Consider the following 18911-nt stretch of genomic DNA (forward strand, 5'->3'; position numbering starts at 1 on the left):
ACTATACGAGCGTCGAAGTTTTTTTTATTTATATTTGTATTATAATAATGACATAAGAATGTTCCTATTCTTTAACCAAAACCAATTGGCAACTGACGTGCTAGAAATACATTGCTTTTCTGTAGTCTCAAATTTCATAATTCCACATTCTTTTTCATCTCTGCTTCATTTAGTTTTATATATCAATTTGTAAAATAGTAGGTACAAATTGTAGGCTAGGTAAGCCAGAAGGCGAACAGAAGTTCAGGTTCGTTTACATAGTGCAAGCTGCTGCCGAGCCAGTAGACACGGCTTGTCTACTGGCTAGGCCAGCTCGGCTCGCTGCTGCTCAGTTCGAGTCCTGATTGTAGGTGGATCATATTTTTTTATTTTCTTGGTAACCTCACTGGTATTATCTAGGTGCATTTCTTTTGCGACATGTTCCAAAGATGCTATTCTCATATCTCTATTTCGACACTTTTTATAGAAACAAATGTATAGGTTTTTTGTTCTGTATAGAGTTTCATCAATGAAGAATCTGCAGCCACTTCGAACTCGATTTCGTACGTAGGCGTAGCACACTAAAACACGGGTTCCACTCACAACTGTCCGGCTGAGCTACTGCCGAACGTGCACCAACTCGCACGTACGCGATACTCGTAAGTTACGTCCATACAGTGCGTGTAATTGTAGTGCAGCTACTTGGAAGGGTGACTCGTACGCTAGCTCGCACTGTGTAAACCAGTCAGAACTGACGCACGTGAGGCGTCGAGGCTTTTCGGTTATCGAGTATTGTTTTGACATACGTCAATTTACTCATGCTCTGTGACAGTGAGTGCTGCATATATATATAAATATATATATTTATATTTGTGATGATAGATGGGCTACTTGAATTATGGAAAGAAAAAAGAGAGTTCGATCACCAGAAAACTGGGAAGATTGGAAAAATAATAACATAAAAATAATGTAATCCTTATTATAGTACTCGAATAGAGCCTTTTTTAATTTTCATGATTTCAACTAAAGCTGGACGAATTAGTTAGAACGCGGTGCTTTGGAAGAACATATCTGTCTATGAAACAAAGAGACAGGAAAACAAAGAAATTTATAAAAGTTGGGTGCTCGTGTCACTGCAGTATTCGTCCGTGTCGCTTTTTGATAGCACAAAGTGTTGTAGAGGGAACGGCGCAAACCGCTTTTCAGATGTTGTGAACCCTTTAAAAATTATAACAATATTTTCTAAAAAATGGAGATTTTACAACTTTATTCAATCAAAACCAAATATGATCTATTTACTCGTACTTATGAAAATTAAATAAATACTATCTAAATTAACTTTTGCTGCCAGTTCGAGGTTCAGAGATTTATCGTGACGAGAAGAACAAGTAAGAAACGCTCCGTCACTTCTTTCTATCGCCAAATCTTTAGATGTTTTGAATATAATATTGTCATCAGCAAGTAGGCACTAGACATATCGCTCACTTGCTGGTATACGTTAGAAATATGGAGTCATGCTTTATTTTTATATATATATAAAATATTCAATATAAATTTATTATCAGAAACAAATTCCATGAACGGCTGTACTAACTAGTTAATATTTTATAATGTACATCACTACTAGGCCTTTGTTATATTAAAAAGGTTTTGTTTTTTAAATTCAAAGTTGTTACAAACCGTTTGCCTCCCCTGCCTTTAGGGCACGATTTACGGATCGAAGCATACAAATAATGAGGACCTGGATCTAGGTTTAGGCGTGAGCTCTAGACTACATCCCATGTTTACTATTTTGTTAAAACAAAATGCCCAGTTTAAGCTTTTAATCTATTAATGTTTATTTACATTCATCGCATTAACATAACTGTGTGAATATGATTATGACGGAATTATCTTTTATTGAACTTGTTTTTCGATGTAGTCACTTTTCAGGTATAGTTATTATATTATATAGTAATATATACTTTATCTTTTTTCTAAAGTTAAAATTCCTGTTTTAATCGTCATGAATGCTTAATAATCGTGTACCACGGCGACTAATGCATTATCTTTTGAATGTATAGCCACTGAGATGTTGAAAAAAATGTTGATGTTGTCCTTTAAAAAAATCAGTGGCCCTATAATCTATTTAGGTGTGGGATATCTGTTTTATGATCATTTGTTAATCTAATAGTCAAGTAGGTGTTCAGCCTCCTGTGCCTGACACACGCCGTCGACTCTTTTGAGTTAAGGGAAACCAGTTTCCTTACGATGTTTTCCTTCACCGCTCGAGCGAATACGAATAGCGTTACCAATGATAAATTACCTAAAGAAATGCCTTTAAAGCAACCTCTATCACCCCCGATTATCTTCGAAATCAAATTGGTGTGAAAGATTTGCCAATAATTTTACGATTTTATAGTTTCAAAAGAAAGACTGCTTCAAAGTAAAAATGCTCAGCAACGGAACGGTAACTAAAGAGGTATCACAGAACATCAAAAAGAAGAATGTAGAAATGGAACCACGTAATACGTTCATTCTTCCATTTCACCATCAGAAAAACAGACAAAAAAATATTAAATCAATTCCATACCTTTGCAGTTTGTAGTACAGCAATTAAAAGTATCTAAATTAATTCATCAATAAAAGAGGCTTATGGGCTCACACATACTGCTAAGAAAACTGCTAGTTTTTTAAAGTTCCTTAATGAAACTTGGTGGAATGGAATTCTCTTATAAAATCATCTTCTAACCATAAAGTATCAAAAAACTATTTTTATTTTCACTATTATAAATATAATTAAATACAATTAATTGATTATAATAAACATAGATACATCACATTTCTAATCCTTTTAAGTTTCAAAACTCATTAAAGATAACGATAATGCTCACCAGATGTCGCCAGATCGTTACAATTCAGACTTGAAATTATCATAAAATTGCAACATTCGCCTTTCATTTTCTTTTAGAGATTTTTGTTTGACTTGTATCCTTGGTCACATGGATAAAAAAAACTTAATTCTTAATATATTTATTATCACATACAATGTTTGAGAACAAAATATTTAAATAAAAATACATTATCTAATGTAAAAAGTTTCCAAAATCAAAAACATAAGCCAAAGTACGATGTTCATTACATTTAATTATGAATTCAAGATTTTTATTTTCTATATATAATAGATTATGTCTTTTTTATTATTATTTGTGTATATATAGTATGTATAGCATTTTGTGAATTATAAAAGAAAATGGATCTCGTGGCTAGTACATATCATCGAAATATAATTTTTCCTATTTCGTGAAACAAAGTACCGGTAATCCATCTTTTACGGTCTTATCATAATATGATTGGTAAAATCAAACATCACAAATCATAACTGCGAAAATAAACCTTACTTTGCTCAGTAAATATTGGCTTAGATATCAGATAAATCGGATTTACTTTCACAAGAGTTTTGGGTATACTAACAAAAGCATACACCGCTACGGTGTGCAATCAAAGGTTTTGATTGCAGATCATGAGGGTTGAAACTCGTATGGGGTGCCCCAAAATCGAAACCAATTTGACACCAGGGGCTTATGGCGTAAAGAGCGCTCTTTTCGTTAACCTTGTGACATTATTTTTGGGAAATATATTATTTTTATAAGTTCATTGTGCAATTCTGTTTAATTCACACATCAACTCTAAAGGTCGTGATTCTAAATCCCGGTGTAGCCCTTATAAATTCTTGCTCAGTGAAGGTATCCAAAATTATTGAATTATAGATACTGAGGCCAAATACTACAGCGCGATATTTTTTTAAATAATAAATAAAAAGTATTATACCTAGATAGGTATCTTAATTTCATAGGCCACTTACTTTGTGATAGCTCGGGCAATTTTGCTTTTATGTATAAGTGAGCAATTTACTTCAATTAGTTAAGTAAAATTACGTTTAATAGTTCTATCAGCAATTATATTTCCTAGTAAAGTGTAGGTGTAGTGATAAATATTTTTTAATAAAGTTTGGTAAAAAAGGTTTCTCTTGCTTGTTGGACTAATAAGAAAAAATCACGATACCCTGGGATATGGTTATCATAATTGGCTCCCTCGCTATATAATTAGTCTGGCCATGACTGTTACAATTAAAAATAAACAAAATAGTACATTTGAATTTGGAATCTGTCATTTTTAAATGATGGTTCATTGGGTTTTTTTCATTTTGGCGCGAATACATTGTACAATATTTGGGATATTAAAATGGAGTGTGGTGATAAAGACACCGAATCGCTGTGATTGCATTACACAAAGTAGGTATGGAGACAAATATAATTTTTAAAACTCTCCATACGATTGTTTTTAATAAAATGTTTGTGTACCGAGCTCTGAGTAAAAATCTGGCCGTCCAGATCTAGTCGTGTTCGTACGAAAAAGGAGGTCAAAGCAGTAAGGGATGAATCTCGTCCGAAAGAAAAATATTTTATCTCGGTAGATGAATATAACACCTAGAACCATGTCACGTATTTTAAAAGATGACTTAATACTTGTAGCCTTAAATATGAATAAGGTGGTAAAACTGAAACCACTACTGTAGCAAACAACATTTAACATTTTAACAAAAAATATGACCGTATTTAAGCTTAAAGCTCTAAGGAAGCTTTCCAATTAGTCGACAGAATGCAACGTGGGCACTATCTTACGTCAGTGATAGTTTGGTGGGGTATTAGCTATAAAGAATGACTGAACCATACTGTTATGAAAAAGGTATCAAAACATCGGCACATGTGTATCGAGATACCATTCTTCAGAAGGTAGTGAAGCCCCTTAACAACAACATGTTCCATAACCAAGAATGGTCCTTCCAGCAAGACTCGGCGCCGGGTCATAAAGTACGGTGTGTGCAGTCTTGGTTGAAAACGAACGTTTTGGAAGACTGGCCGTCGTCTAGGCCCGATCTTAATCTGCTGGATTATGATTTATCATCAGTTTTAGAGAGTACGGCTTGCTCTAAACGCCATGATAATTTGGAGTCCCGAACACAATCCGTTCGGTTGGCAGTGAAGAGTTTTCCCATGGAAAGAGTGCATGCTTCTATTAATATCTGGCTTCAACGTTTAAAGGACTATATTGCAGCCAATGGAGACCACTTCGAATAATCTATTTTAATATATTTTAAATTATTTTGTATTTATGAATTAAACTAATACACTGTAAATGTTATTTTAAATAGAAAAAAACATTTTTTTCTGTGTTTATGGCTAGACTAGACATTGCTTGTGTAGGTGTGGACTATTTTTACGCCACAATGCGCAGCCTAGCTGTGTCTCTGTAAAGGCGAGGGGAGCGACTACGATTCCGGTAAAAAGGTTGATATACTTGAATTGTCCAATTCAAATATGTAAATGTGTTAATTCATTTCCTTAGTAAATATATGTTAGTCCACAATTTTTTCGGACATCTAAAATTTTTAAAAGGCCGGAATTGCATGCCTTTGTATTGAGAGTGTCCATGGGTTTAACATTAGGCCTCCTGCCCCTTTGCCTAGTGTTCTATAAAAAAAAATGAATCTATATATATACATATATGGATCCTTTAAGGCTATATTCTAATTTAGAAGCAATTATACAAATATCAATTATAAAATATAATTGGTTGGCATTTCCATGCAAGCTAGTATCAGTTAACAATAGATTTCGGTTTAATTTTTAATATTTATAGAACTGAATAATGTTGACATTGTTAAGGAATTAACACAGTTCAAGAGAACTAACTATTAACATATATTCAACTTTGACATATTTAGCGATACGTCTCATTTCCGAATCTCTATCAAATCTAAGACAATAGTCAATTGTCAAATTTATTTATTAGTTTATATGACAGACATTATACATAACTTCGCTCATAACTATAAACTTAGAAAATAAACAAATTTAAGTGAAAAACATTTTTATTTAGTGAAATAGCTTATAATCGTGTTTTGCAGACAGCCAGTGGGATATTCAAACTCAAACTCAAAATAACTACATTCATATAGGTAAACAAGTACACTTATGAACGTCAAGAAGAAGTTAAATTAATTGTAAATTTACATTTACTAACAGTTCTCAATTACACCCTTGATGGCGCTGACAAAATTATTCCGGCCTTTAAGGATATATACAATTTCAACACTGGTGCAGAGATTAGACTCCTTCGAGAATCCTTCATTTAGATTAAAAGAACAGCACCATCCTTACTCCTGATAATATAAACTTATGTTGTGATTAAAAAATTGTTATTTGTGATTTTATATTGTTTGCAATTTTTGTATAAATACTATATTATTTAATATTTAAGAGTCGATTGTAACGTTGTGTAGAACGAATAAGAAGATTTAATAACAGACATCAGACATTGAAAACTCAAAATGGCCACTCCGCCGGCTGACAGATTAAGTGTTTTTTGCGAATTCTGCAACACTATCGAAACGGTTCTCATATTGGTTTTATCGAATAACTCCCATTTGCAATCATACACTGCTCTCTCAAACGTCTCGCTCGCATTTATGATTTTCTGTCCCAAATAACAGTTCATAAAGATTTGGGCGAATGCAAACGGTATTTCCAAATACGTGTGCTTAATACCGCCGAGCATGGCTGCGATTAGCCCGGCCATGAGAAATAAAAACTCTAACGCCATACTTACACGGAGAACGCCCTCGATTTGCTTTAGCAAGGTTATATTTTCGTTATGAAGTTTTATAATGAATGTCAGCCGTTCAGATATGAAGTTGTTTATAGCGCTCGATCTTGATTCAATGCCGATATGTTCCGTTTCTCTTTCGGCGTCATTCCATACGTTAAGAAGCTCTTCGCTAAGTGATAGTATTTGGGCTTCGGTGTAACCTAATAGCATTACCATGAAAGCGGTACAGTTGGCAACGTAGTAGGTGGCACTTGATATTGTGATTGTTAATATAACAGTTGCGATTTCATAGTTCGGCGATTCTATCATTGGTTCTAAACCTAATAAAGAAAAGACATATATAATTTAAAATTCACCACATCATATGTAATGCTATATGTATAGTATATTTTGCTAGCTATCTTTTCTAAAATACATGACAATTGTGGTAAACATACTTGTAAAATAATAAAAATCTAAATATTAGACGTCCAATTTCAGATTTAACTAATAGTGTTTATTCTGTTATATTCGCGAAGAGTTCGAATAATCCCTGGATTATGGCGGGGCTTAGCCGAAAATTAGTTCTTTTGGTTGTAAGTTTCGTGTACTGATGCTTTTGAAACTGATTAATACCAGTTAACTACTTGAATTTTTAGCGGCCTGGGATAATGTTGAATTCTAATGTCGAAATCATTTTGGAAAACGATCCAGTAGTTTCTCAGTGTAATCGTTACAAAAATAGAAATCTTTTCACTTTATCCTATTAGTATAGAGACAGCTAATATCAGTATATTAGCTGTCTCTATACCGGATCATATCACGTGCCAGTGCACGTGATATGATCCGTTTCACTAATGAAACACGCCAGTGTTCGTCTTTTGTTTTCTTTGATTTAGTCAAACAGGCAAACTGATACCTGGACGCTATTGTAATCTATAGTTTAATGTTTTTATCATACACAGTCATGCGCAGTCATATTGAATACATTCCCAACGTATTGAAAGTATTCAAAGATAATTAACATGACACCTAGTATTCATTAGTACAGAATTTTCTCATAGGGCCGTACCATCAACGACCTAAGAAATTTTATATGATGCGAGACCTACGATTTTCTACGATCAGAGACCTCTGGCCGGTGTTACGTTCTTATACAGATTACTAAATGGTCAAATACAGATCAGTATCCTCTTAATGGGCACTAACATTGTCGTCCCTTTAACATCGGCAGAATTTACCAAATTTCGTCTGCAAAAACCAACCTAGGAGTTCAGGCACTGTTACGAATCCTTCGCGATTATAACGGATGAAACAGTACTTATCCGGAGCTGGATATATTCGGCAGTGGGCTGGTCAATTTAAAATAAAAGCATTGATTGCCTATCTCATACCTAACCCGCTGTTTTGTTCTTAATTTTTTTCAGCTTTACCAAAATGGTCATATAGTTTAGATAAAAGAGTTTGTAACATATACATAATATATATATGATGTGGTAAACATAAATAAATACACATGTCCATGTCATCGATTCAATGCCTTATACCCAGTCCGATAAAAAAAATTGCATATTCATATTATAAGAAAAATATAAAGTAAGCAGACAAATTGTTATTTACACATACCATAGAGGATATATTTATCATCGGGAAAGTGTCGTCCAGGTAAGAAGAAGGGTGTGAAACAGTGAATTTCAGCAATTATAACCAGTGTCAGCCATATTGTGGTGCCTCGCTTCTTTACAGTCCGCAAGCGGCTTTGAATGTTCTGATGAAGCCGGCTTCCAAGGTCAATTTGGGCATCACACCGAAGATACCGTTCTACGACATTTGCTATTAATTTTCTGAAAAAAAAAAATGTTATTTATCTAATGTTGTTGTTGTAATTTCCGTTTATATTGAAAAATTGAACACTGATCTATAATATATAAAGTTTTATTTATACGTCTTTATCTCCTTTACCCGTTACAGTACCTTTTATATAAAATATTTACGAAGCTATTCTATAAGTTTTTTCAGCATTACTGAACAATTAAGAATAATAATAAAACCTTTATTGATGACAAAAGGGTTGTGACACACTAGGGAGTCCCTGTGCTGTGGGTAACTAGATAACAATTATTACGTGGTACACGGAACATGTTTAAAACAGTTTTTTAAAAGTAATTTAAGTGTTACAACCAAGTCGTATGATAATTGACACACTTTGTTAAACTAAAACAGGCATTTCAACATATAATAAAATCACAATGATTTTATTGGAAGATTAAAATGATCATAAATGAATGATGTTTATTCAGTGTACATGCTTCTTAGTGCATGCGTATCAATGTCAAAATAGTTTACAAGATTCGTGAAAGAGGAAGACTACGCCGTCCGTTCGCAAAACTACCAGAAGGCCTTGTTCTGAGAAGAACGGGCAAGATGCTTGCTCTATGCTCTATGTTTAATTACGCACACTATAATTACAGATAAGTTAGTCAAAAACTCTGAGTACGGTTGTCTATCGAATAATTTAACCGTTGATATTGTTTGCCTCAAGTGCTGAGCTCTGACATACGAGTTCCTCAGTGGAATAAAAAGTGTATAATACTTTTTATCAGTGTATAATTTATACTAGTGAACCGTGAGTGTTCCTCAACTCATTTTAGTTAGTTTATTGCTTTCTTTGATAGATATAGATAGTTGGATTCAAATGATTTTAAATACATTAATTTCTATATTTAATTTAATTATTAAGTACTTAATTATATGTAAAGATTTGTTAAATGGCGTAAAAAGAACTTTATCTTTCTCAATAAATAACAACTAACCACTTACCGGTGCATAATCATAAATAATAGTTTAATAGGACAAGTTTCAGTGAAGGCTCCTATTGAGAAAATTATAACTGTGCCGATAAAATCGCCCGTCGCCGGATAATGGACGAACACATACCAAACCACAGATACCACATACACGTAGTAATAACAGATTAGACCAATTATTGTTAGGATATAGAATGTAACAGATATCGCTGAAATATGAGACACAATTATTAAATTCTGCTTAGTTAAAGTCACTGCTTTCTACACGAGCATATAATAAACATGAAAAACGTTAGTCAACAGGCCGAGTCCATTAGCCTTATCCTTACATATGTGTGTATATATCTACATGTAATCCAAGCCAAGAGTAACACAAAGTATTAATCGTAACCATACAAGTATTATAAATTAGTTGTCGCCGTGAACTTCGTTCCTCCTTAATATAATTTTTTACTTAGGCTACCATTTAGTAGCAACCAATATATGAAACTTTTAACTATGCTACCCCATACTGTCGCTTTTCTGGAATAAAATCTAAGTAATAACTAAAACTACATTTTCTAACTTTTTTCTACATTATAAAGGAGGCGCCGGTATGGACCCTTTAAAAAATTTAAATAAATGATAATATTGCATGATGTAAATGATATTGTATCGTTTCCCAGTGAGTTAGATTAGTTTAGGTTAGGTTAAAGCCAAACAATTTTACCTCATTATCACACCACCACATTATTGCATGGCACACCATTGCCAATTGATGAAAAAATTTAGAAAAATATGTAAAAGATGGAGCCAATGGAGTCAATGCATATTACAATTCATTATATATATATTTTTTGTTTTTTTTTCTATAGTAGGTAATATTGTTAACTGTATTTAATGTTTATGTATGAATGTGTATTCCGTTTTTGGCTTTTGACTATAATTTAATTGTTTAGATATTGTATAATTAGTAGCTGTAGGAATAAAAATTCATAAACAAATAAAAAATGTTTGCAAATATTAGAATTTGAAGCACATTATGAGTTTGAAGTAATAAATATTTTTTATCGTATGCCGCCATAAGATGTCCCTAAAATGACGTCTCTAGGAGCATCTCTTAACACTGCAGCATGAAATAAAATATAAATGTGTTTATTCATAATTAGTATGCATTACAATGTGTAAGATTTGGGACCCTTTTAAGTTTATCCCTATTATCCTTTAATGGGTACACTATCGGTTTGAGGGACGATGGGATGGAATAAATTGGAAACAAGACGGGACTTACAAGTTACAGGTCTATAATATACTGAAAGTCTCGCGGAGGGTAGTAACCAGCTCAAGTAGTCTCCAAAACTCGGTTTTTTGTACCAAAGGGTTATTATGTGCGACGGCGAAGGCCAAAGTTGTTTGTGAAACCAAGGGCCTGAACCAGACTGTTGCATAGATCCTCTGCTGTCTCCGATACTGTCTTCAACACAATCAACATAATATTTATGTGTTCGCAGAGTGAGTTAACAGTAGCGATATTGTATATATATGTATTTTATATTATATAATTTACTATATTTTATTTTAAATTACTCTCGACATTATCGTACTGGCATAGTCTGTAAGGATAATGTATGTATTTTTGAAAAAGCTTGTGGGTTCCTGACTTTTCCATAATAAACTTAGTAGTTAAATCCATATTACTATTTTTAAATTACAATTGAAAAAACAACAATTTCTTAATTACAACTATTATTACGTGACGTGAGTGCATGAGTGAGTGTGTGGGCGCAAGTGAGTAAGTGTAATGTGTATATGGATCAACTGAATGTTAGATCTTTGTAGCATCTCCAACTCTGTGTAAGGTACATATATGATGAGAAGTATTTTGAACTATAGCCTGTGAGCGGATAGACGTTAGCGATCTATTTAATTTAATGTAGATATCATACAACAACTTAATAATATGTAAATTATTAAAACGAAATATTAAGCAATCTTTAGTTTAGATACACATTTTACTATTACAAAAAGTCTACAATTGTTTTTTTAACTGTCCACTTACGTTTAGTATTTCTGTTATCAATATTAACAGTCAACGCTCTCAAAAAGAAATTAACATTTCCTACCATCGTATTAAGATCACATTTATTTATACTATACGACAGAAGATGCCGTAAAACACGGTTGAATTCACCTCTATTCATGTTACAGGTAATTGTAAGAATGGTGTCGAAAGTACGTCTGAAATATCGATACAAATTATAAGCGATTAACCACTTACATCACCTCAGGTGACGCTAATGCCTATGTAATTTGTAAGAGTGCAGAGTAGTAGATAATGTATTTCATTCTTTTTTTATGTAGCCTGTCCCTGATACCAGTAATTTTTGTTTCCTTACATCAGCAGTATTGACTAGTTTTAAACATAGAAAAGCCGTGGTTCGCAGCTGAAGTTCTTTGACCTGTGTGTACTAAAGTAAAAGTTTAGCATTTTGTAAAACATTTTTGTCCGCACTAGATATGGCTAGAGATGTATGACTGTATTTTCAGAACTTAGATTAGTTCCGGAACATATTATTATAATTTTTATTTATATAACAGGCGGTAAACGGGCAAGAGCCTCACATGATATAATGTGACACCGCCACCGCATACTCACATTGTCAGAAGGCTCTCTCATTGCTGGGCTTTCAGGAATTTGTACGCTCTTTTCTTGAAGGGCGCTAAGTCGAATTACTTCGGAAAATATTTTTGTTGACAACTGCCTCAGCGCTCAGTTGTGGAAAGACTAACGTCGAGGTGATACTAGTGGTATTTCGTACTCTGCCTTTATATAACTTTGTTTACTAATTCAATTGTCTTAATCTAATTAAATAAACTATTATTATAGTTAGAGTTACTTTAACTTTGCTTTAAGTTGAACGTATATTGCCGCTACACAACGCTTTAACGTGTTACAGATAAATATATGGGTCTATCAACTTTTATTTGAAGGTACGTTGCGACTATAACAACAATAAACATTGTCCTTTTAAAATATAAATTAACAAACCTATTATTAAAAGTGTTTTTAATTTTTTGTAATTTATCCGTTGCTCGGTTTTCAAGGTCCGGAGCAGGCGCCGATCCACTCATGACTCATGTACTCAACCGTCAACGACCGATTCTACGCACTACTGACAAAGTTTGGTTTTTTCGTTGGTTTGGTTTAATGGAATCTCGCTGTTGCCTTAAGGGCCTTTACAGCCCAGCTCGGGCTGTTTTGGCGAGTGTAGCTCGGCCAGAATGGCGTTTTATCCCGCAGCTAGCGCAAGGGCGTCTCCTGTGAGACTCGAACCTCGGCTTGAGCCGTCGCGGGGTGGTCAATCGCCTGAAGGGCGGGACGGAAGCTCACTGGAGTGAGCGAAGTGCGAAGTAAAGGTCCTCGCCTTCCCCGGTGAAGTCGGTTTTTTACCCGGCTTTAAATTTATTGTTTGCTACGGTAATTGGATCGTCCGGATCCGTTAGTATGTGTCGAGGCCTCCTACGAGCCCTTTTTGTCGGGAAGGGCAAACTGACAAAGTCAACACATTGACACGTTACAACCAGTAAGATGTCTATGATATTGCGTGGTGTTGCCATCCTAATAAAACAAATGACATAGTGTTCTTTTATTACTGTACAATCTCTGATATATATACCTAATCCCAATCTTACATTATGTGCAGCGACTGTACGATGAGGAAAATGTTTGGATCTTACTAGAATAAGGAGAATCATCCGAAAATCCTTTAAGTTATATTAGCGCCGTTTATTCCTTAGGGTTTTATTTAAGACCATAATTTAAATGCAGATGAGCCGGCCGGAGCTCGCATTAGTATAATTTTAGCATAAATCGTTGAAATGTTTTAATTTCCACAATTACTTTGTGATTTTGATGGACCGCTCAATTCGAAGAAATCGAGAATTTTAAACAAATTTACGAAATCTGATTTTGCGTCAGTTTTCTTAGTGATAGCGTCATGTACCCATTTTGTCATAAACTTCGCTTGGATATTTTGAGTGGGGTTTGGAGTTGACTTGCGGAAAACAATAACTGTTTCCTGAAGAAAAAGGTTCGATAACAAATAAGGATAAAATTAAATATGTACGCAGATGTTTAACGATAATACATCGATATTATTATATACCAAACACATCTTGCATAATGTAAAAGATGACCGTGAAAGATGTAAAATGCCTTTTGAATACATCACAAAATAAATATACCATTTTAGGTTGTATAATTTTTTATTACTTCATTTCTCTACTCAATTTTCTGTATCAATATTATAAAGACGAAACATTTGTGTTTTTGTAATATTTTTACAGAAAAACTACTGGATCGATTTCAAAAATACATACACTATTAGTATGTAAGCTGTATCTTTACTACATAGGCTATATTACATTTTCAACATTAGAATTCTTAATAAAAATGTATAATATAGGCCAAGGTGCGAACAAAATATCCATAAAAATCTGTGATCGCGAGTGATGTGGAAACAATTGACAAAAAAAAAGTGATGATGACAAAAATGTATTAGTATAGAACGTATCAATATACAAAAATAATGTTTTACTCATAGGTTGTCTGTTGGCCTATCTCAAGTCGGAACGATGTTGCTGCTACAAAACTAAACTACGTCAAATGTTGTGTATAGAGAAGTTGTAAGACACTGAAGTTTTACAAATAAATCTCATCTTTAATTCTATAGAAGAGAGTTTTGAATTTTGTTTTTATTTTTGACAACTTAGAATAATCAAGCTAAAAATCCTGGACTGATTAAAAAAAGCCCTTTCATTACCTACTTGAAATCAAGACTTTTTAAATACATGTACATTATTTTTAAATTATTAAGGTCGGACATTTGTTTCGTCTTCCACAAACACACACAATTACATCATAATATATTCATATATTTATTATTTTTACAGTACCCTCGTTTTTAAAACCAATTGTGTAGGTCACCCTTGTTGAAACTTTGTAAATTTAAAGAAGCTTCCCTGTCACAGGTCTCTGACTTACTAGGGAGGCCTCAATCTGAATTCTATTGTACATATAGCTATACAAATAAATATTTTTTTTTGTGAGCATATTTATATGACATCTTTCTCAGCAAGAAATTACAATCCATTCGATGCCGATGTATTTAATAAAAATTAATAAAATAAAAATTACATTCTACGTAAATGATGTTACGAATTGAAAAACGTATTAGATATATATTTGTTGTAAAGTAAAATGTGTATCTAATAATCTGAAAGAAAGTAATTAAAACTATCAAAACTAAGTAAAAATAATTTATGATAACAAAAAAATATCTATAGTCCGACTTAGTACTGTCCACTACCACAATCGGTATCTACGCGGGGCATTGCTAGATAGTGAATAAATCAGTGGCGCTACAACTTTTAAAGGTCTCGAAAGGCTTTAGATTACTGTATCTGTTTCATGATCATTTGCCATCTAATAGGCACGAGGTGATCAGCCTTCTGTTCCAGACACACCCCGTCGACTTTTTGGGTCCAAGCCAAGTTTAGACATTAGACATAACATTTATTTGCAACAAAACAAACACACAGAAACACAAATTAACAATAATCAAAAAGAAAAATAAATTAAAAATAATAATAATAGAGAGATAACAATTTTTTTTAAGACTTTAGTTTAATTGTGTTATGCGTGTGTGCTGTGGTTGTAATTGGCCCTGGCTCAGCATTATGCTGAGGAACAGAGTTGTTCCACAGCGCTGGTCATTCTGCCAGAGACCACAGCAGCTAGTTTGCGCCTCAGTCGTAAAAAACAAATAAGAATCTAACACTCAGTAGAAACAAATAATTTTACTCACTATGGTTTCCTTCATCGTTCGAGAATGTTAAATACGCACATAGAAAGTCCATTGGTGCACACCTACGACCTCAGCGACTGGTTCAACACTTCTCTTACTACGACTATTATTACTACAACTAATTAATTATTACTCCGACTAATTATACGATTACTAATAGAAAAATTAAAGTTTACTTCAAAGTTGATTGTAGGGTAGTGTAAAAAGAGTAACTCGACTTAACAACAGACATCAAACATTGAAAGCTCAATATTGCCACGCCCCCAGCGGACAGCTTTAGCGTCTTCTGAGAATTCTGGAAAACTATTAGAACAGTTTTCATATTCGCTGTATCAAAGTTTTCCCATCTACATCCATACACCGCCGTCTCGAAAGTCTCACTTGCGTCAATAATCTTCTGGCCTAAATAGCAGTTCATGAACAGCTGGGCGAATGCAAACGGTATCTCCATATATGTGTTTTCTACTCCACCCAATAAAGCGGCTATCAAACCAGCCATCAGAACCAGAAATTCAAGTGCCATGCTCACTCTGAGGACTTGTTCCAGCTGTTTCAAAAGATCTATGTTCTCGTTGTGTAGTTTGATTATATACTTCAAACGCTGTCGTACAAAATTGTTCATCACTTCTGTTTTTGTTCCATTTTCGAACTGGCTGAAGTGGCCTGCGTCATCCCATAGACAAAGTAGTTCTTCACTTAGGCCTAATAGTTGGGCCTCTGTGTATCCAAAGAGGATGATCATGAGGGCGGTACAGTTCGCAAGGCTGTTGGTAGCAGTAGGAATAGCGAAGCAATACATTACTTGTGCTATTTCATAGTTGGGTGACTCTCGTATCGGTTCTAGACCTGAAAGTTGACATTTATGGAGTTATGCTAGTCCATAGTAAATGCTATTCTATCAGAGAACCAACTTAAAATGTGCATAGTTCATAATGACCTTGGCAATAATTTTTCACAGCCGAAAATATATACCTATTACAATCTTTTTGGTTCCAGGCCTCAGATCATGTATATGATTCGTGATAATTTGTTTATGCTAAAGGTTCAGATCAGCCTTCTGTGCCTGGCACACGACGTTCGTATATTGTGAAAACTACATCGAAAAATCGTCAGGATTGGTATCGTTATTGTGAGTGCCGGAGCAGAATTAGTCATGTGACAATTCACTACATGCTATCAGCTTATAAATAAAAATAAAACAGTGGCGCAAATCCTTTATAGGTGTGGGCCTCAGATTTCTGTATCTCTTTCATGATAAGTTTTTTAGCAATCGAATAGGCAAGTCATCAGCCTCCTGTGACTGACGCACGCCGTTGACTTTTTGGGACTAAGACAAGCCGGTTTCCTCACGATGTTTTCCTTCAGCGTTCGAGCGAATGTAAAATGCGCATATAGAATGAGAGTCCATTGGTGCACAGTCGGGGATCGAACCTACGACCTCGCACGAGTGTCACACGCTTAATCCACCAAGCCCAACACTGCTCCCAGCTTACCGTAAATAATAAGTCTGTTTTCCGCAAACTGCTTCCCCGGTAAAAAGAAAGGCAAGATCAGATACGAATATGCATTAACCACCAAACCCAGCCAAATCAATGTTGCCCTCTTCTTCACCGTTTTCAAATGTTTCACGATGTTCCTTGCTAGACGACTACCAGGTTCCACTTCAGTGCTGCAGACTCGATATCTCTCTACAACTTCTCTTAACACTTTGCTGTATAGGAGAAAATAAAGGGATGGTTTATGATGGTTTTATTAAAGTAAAATCTAATTGATAGTTTGTAACCGTTCGAATTGACTGTAATATAATTGGTAGGTATATTTAAAGTTAACTACACCGGGTATGGGTTCATGTAAATGATAGGCCATCCTTCAAATAAAGCGGTTTACAGATAAATCAATTTTAACAATACTTTTTTCTTACTTACTCAAGACTTATAGTAGAGTCTTTTATTAACATAACTTTTACACATTTAAAGAAAACACTTTTTAACGGGTTTAACGTATGTATTATTCGCGTGCTTTACAGCGTGCATGGCCGCGGTGACTGAAGACAAAAGGTGTTGAATTCACGTCAAAATTTAAGTTTATAATAATACATAGCTTCAATCCGTTAAAAAGGTGTTTTCTTTAAATACTCAAGACAATATACACAATATATCATACAGACCAACAAATAATATGTTTTCGTTTTAAGCGTAATTAAAAGCGATGACATTATAGCGGTTGAAGATTCCTAAATATATAATTTTTTGCTTAGTATTGTCTTTTGTTAATATGGCTTTTACACATTAAGAATTCGCTGTGAATTAATTTTTTGCTGTTTCTTCACAGAGGTTTCACTGTATGCTTCAAGGTAACCAACAACTTTGATTCCCTCTCTCTCCCCCTCTGGTAGCCAGGAAAATAAATAAGTATTTAAATATCGATATACCTATTTATCACCATAAACAGCAGGCGAATGCCACAGGATTCAGTGTATGCTCCAACGGAGAAGACGATGACTGAGCCCAGGAAGTATCCAGAATGACGGTAGCGGACAAACGCACACCAGATCATTGAAAAGAAGTAGATGTAGTAGTAGCAAAGAAACCCCAATATTGTAAACACGTAAGTGATAAGTGGTATCGCTGTAAATAAAGGTATTTTTTTAATTGTATTTATTCCCTCAAACATCACACATATTAAAACGAGGATATTCAAACACTGAAATATGTAGGAAATAATATATAGATTTGATTTATTTATTTATTAAGAAGATTAACAGCACAATACAGAAATAGACGTATATATATAACAATGTGGGCCAATTGAAAATCTTCAAATATAGATGTATTTTTACAAATAAGTAGGAAAACATACCAATTATTTTGGTTGTTTCTACAAAAAAGAAAAAAAACTAAAATTGGATTCGTCGAGAATGGATCATCCATCATGATCTAAATAATTTTATGTCAAAACAACACGTGAATAAGATACGTGTGAAAACAACATAAGACCTTCAGAAATCAGGCGCAGCGCAAACCAGATCCATAAGGGAACTTATTGTATCAAAGAATTTGCATGGGTCCACCAAGTGTCCGCAATTTACAAAAAAAACAACGTAAATTCATAAAAAGCAATTCGGTAAAAATAAAGCAAAAGAAAAAAGAAATAATAACAATGCAAGGTTGTTAAAACGATTCGGCGAATGGTCTGTGGCTGAAAATATGCACCAAATAATTTTAACGTTATATATATAATATACCAGTCAGTTGATTTTCTCTCTGCTGTATGCTTTTTTCATTCCACCATCAATTCTATGACACTGAATAGAGAAATAAAAAGGAAGCCTCATTCAAAACTGTTTAACTACAAATTGTGTTATATTAAACAAATAATCGTCTTTATAAACGCCTTTATTTATTATCAAAAACACATCAGTCCTTGTAACCTTTACCTGTACCTTACCTTTTAAGGTCTGGGTTTCAGATTTCTGTTTCATGACATATCTATCTAAAAGGCAAGTAGGTGATCAGCCTCCTGTGCCTGACACACGTCGTCGACTTTTTGGCTCTAAGGATAGCCGGTTTCCTCACGATTATTTCCTTTACCGTTCGAGCGAAACGTACGCTGACGCCACTAGGCCAACACTGCTCTAAGAATTGTCACC

The 18911-nt window shown here is 34.1% G+C and overlaps 2 protein-coding genes across 3 annotated transcripts; both read right to left on the bottom strand.

Annotated features, from left to right (window-relative positions):
- Positions 1–5881: 5881 nt before the first annotated feature.
- LOC123713084 lies at positions 5882–12179 on the bottom strand. 2 transcript variants are annotated; one of them, XM_045666581.1, is made up of 6 exons: positions 12052–12179; positions 11455–11633; positions 9430–9625; positions 8236–8453; positions 6631–6950; positions 5882–6184 (listed from the first exon to the last, which is right to left on the bottom strand). In XM_045666581.1, exons 2-6 carry the CDS (start codon positions 11594–11596, stop codon positions 6179–6181), a joined length of 882 nt encoding a protein of 293 aa, XP_045522537.1. In that variant the 5' UTR covers positions 11597–11633; positions 12052–12179; the 3' UTR covers positions 5882–6178. The 2 variants fall into 2 exon arrangements, with proteins under 2 accessions (XP_045522537.1, XP_045522536.1); XM_045666580.1 differs by having other exon boundaries at positions 5882–6950.
- A 3255-nt stretch (positions 12180–15434) lies between these two features.
- Positions 15435–17818, bottom strand: LOC123713301 (odorant receptor coreceptor-like). The gene is made up of 3 exons (XM_045666904.1): positions 17694–17818; positions 16915–16973; positions 15435–16108 (listed from the first exon to the last, which is right to left on the bottom strand). Exons 1-3 carry the CDS (start codon positions 17816–17818, stop codon positions 15435–15437), a joined length of 858 nt encoding a protein of 285 aa, XP_045522860.1.
- Positions 17819–18911: the final 1093 nt, after the last annotated feature.

The sequence above is a fragment of the Pieris brassicae genome, chromosome 8 (genome assembly GCF_905147105.1).
Source record: "Pieris brassicae chromosome 8, ilPieBrab1.1, whole genome shotgun sequence".
NCBI classification, from domain to species: domain Eukaryota; kingdom Metazoa; phylum Arthropoda; class Insecta; order Lepidoptera; family Pieridae; genus Pieris; species Pieris brassicae.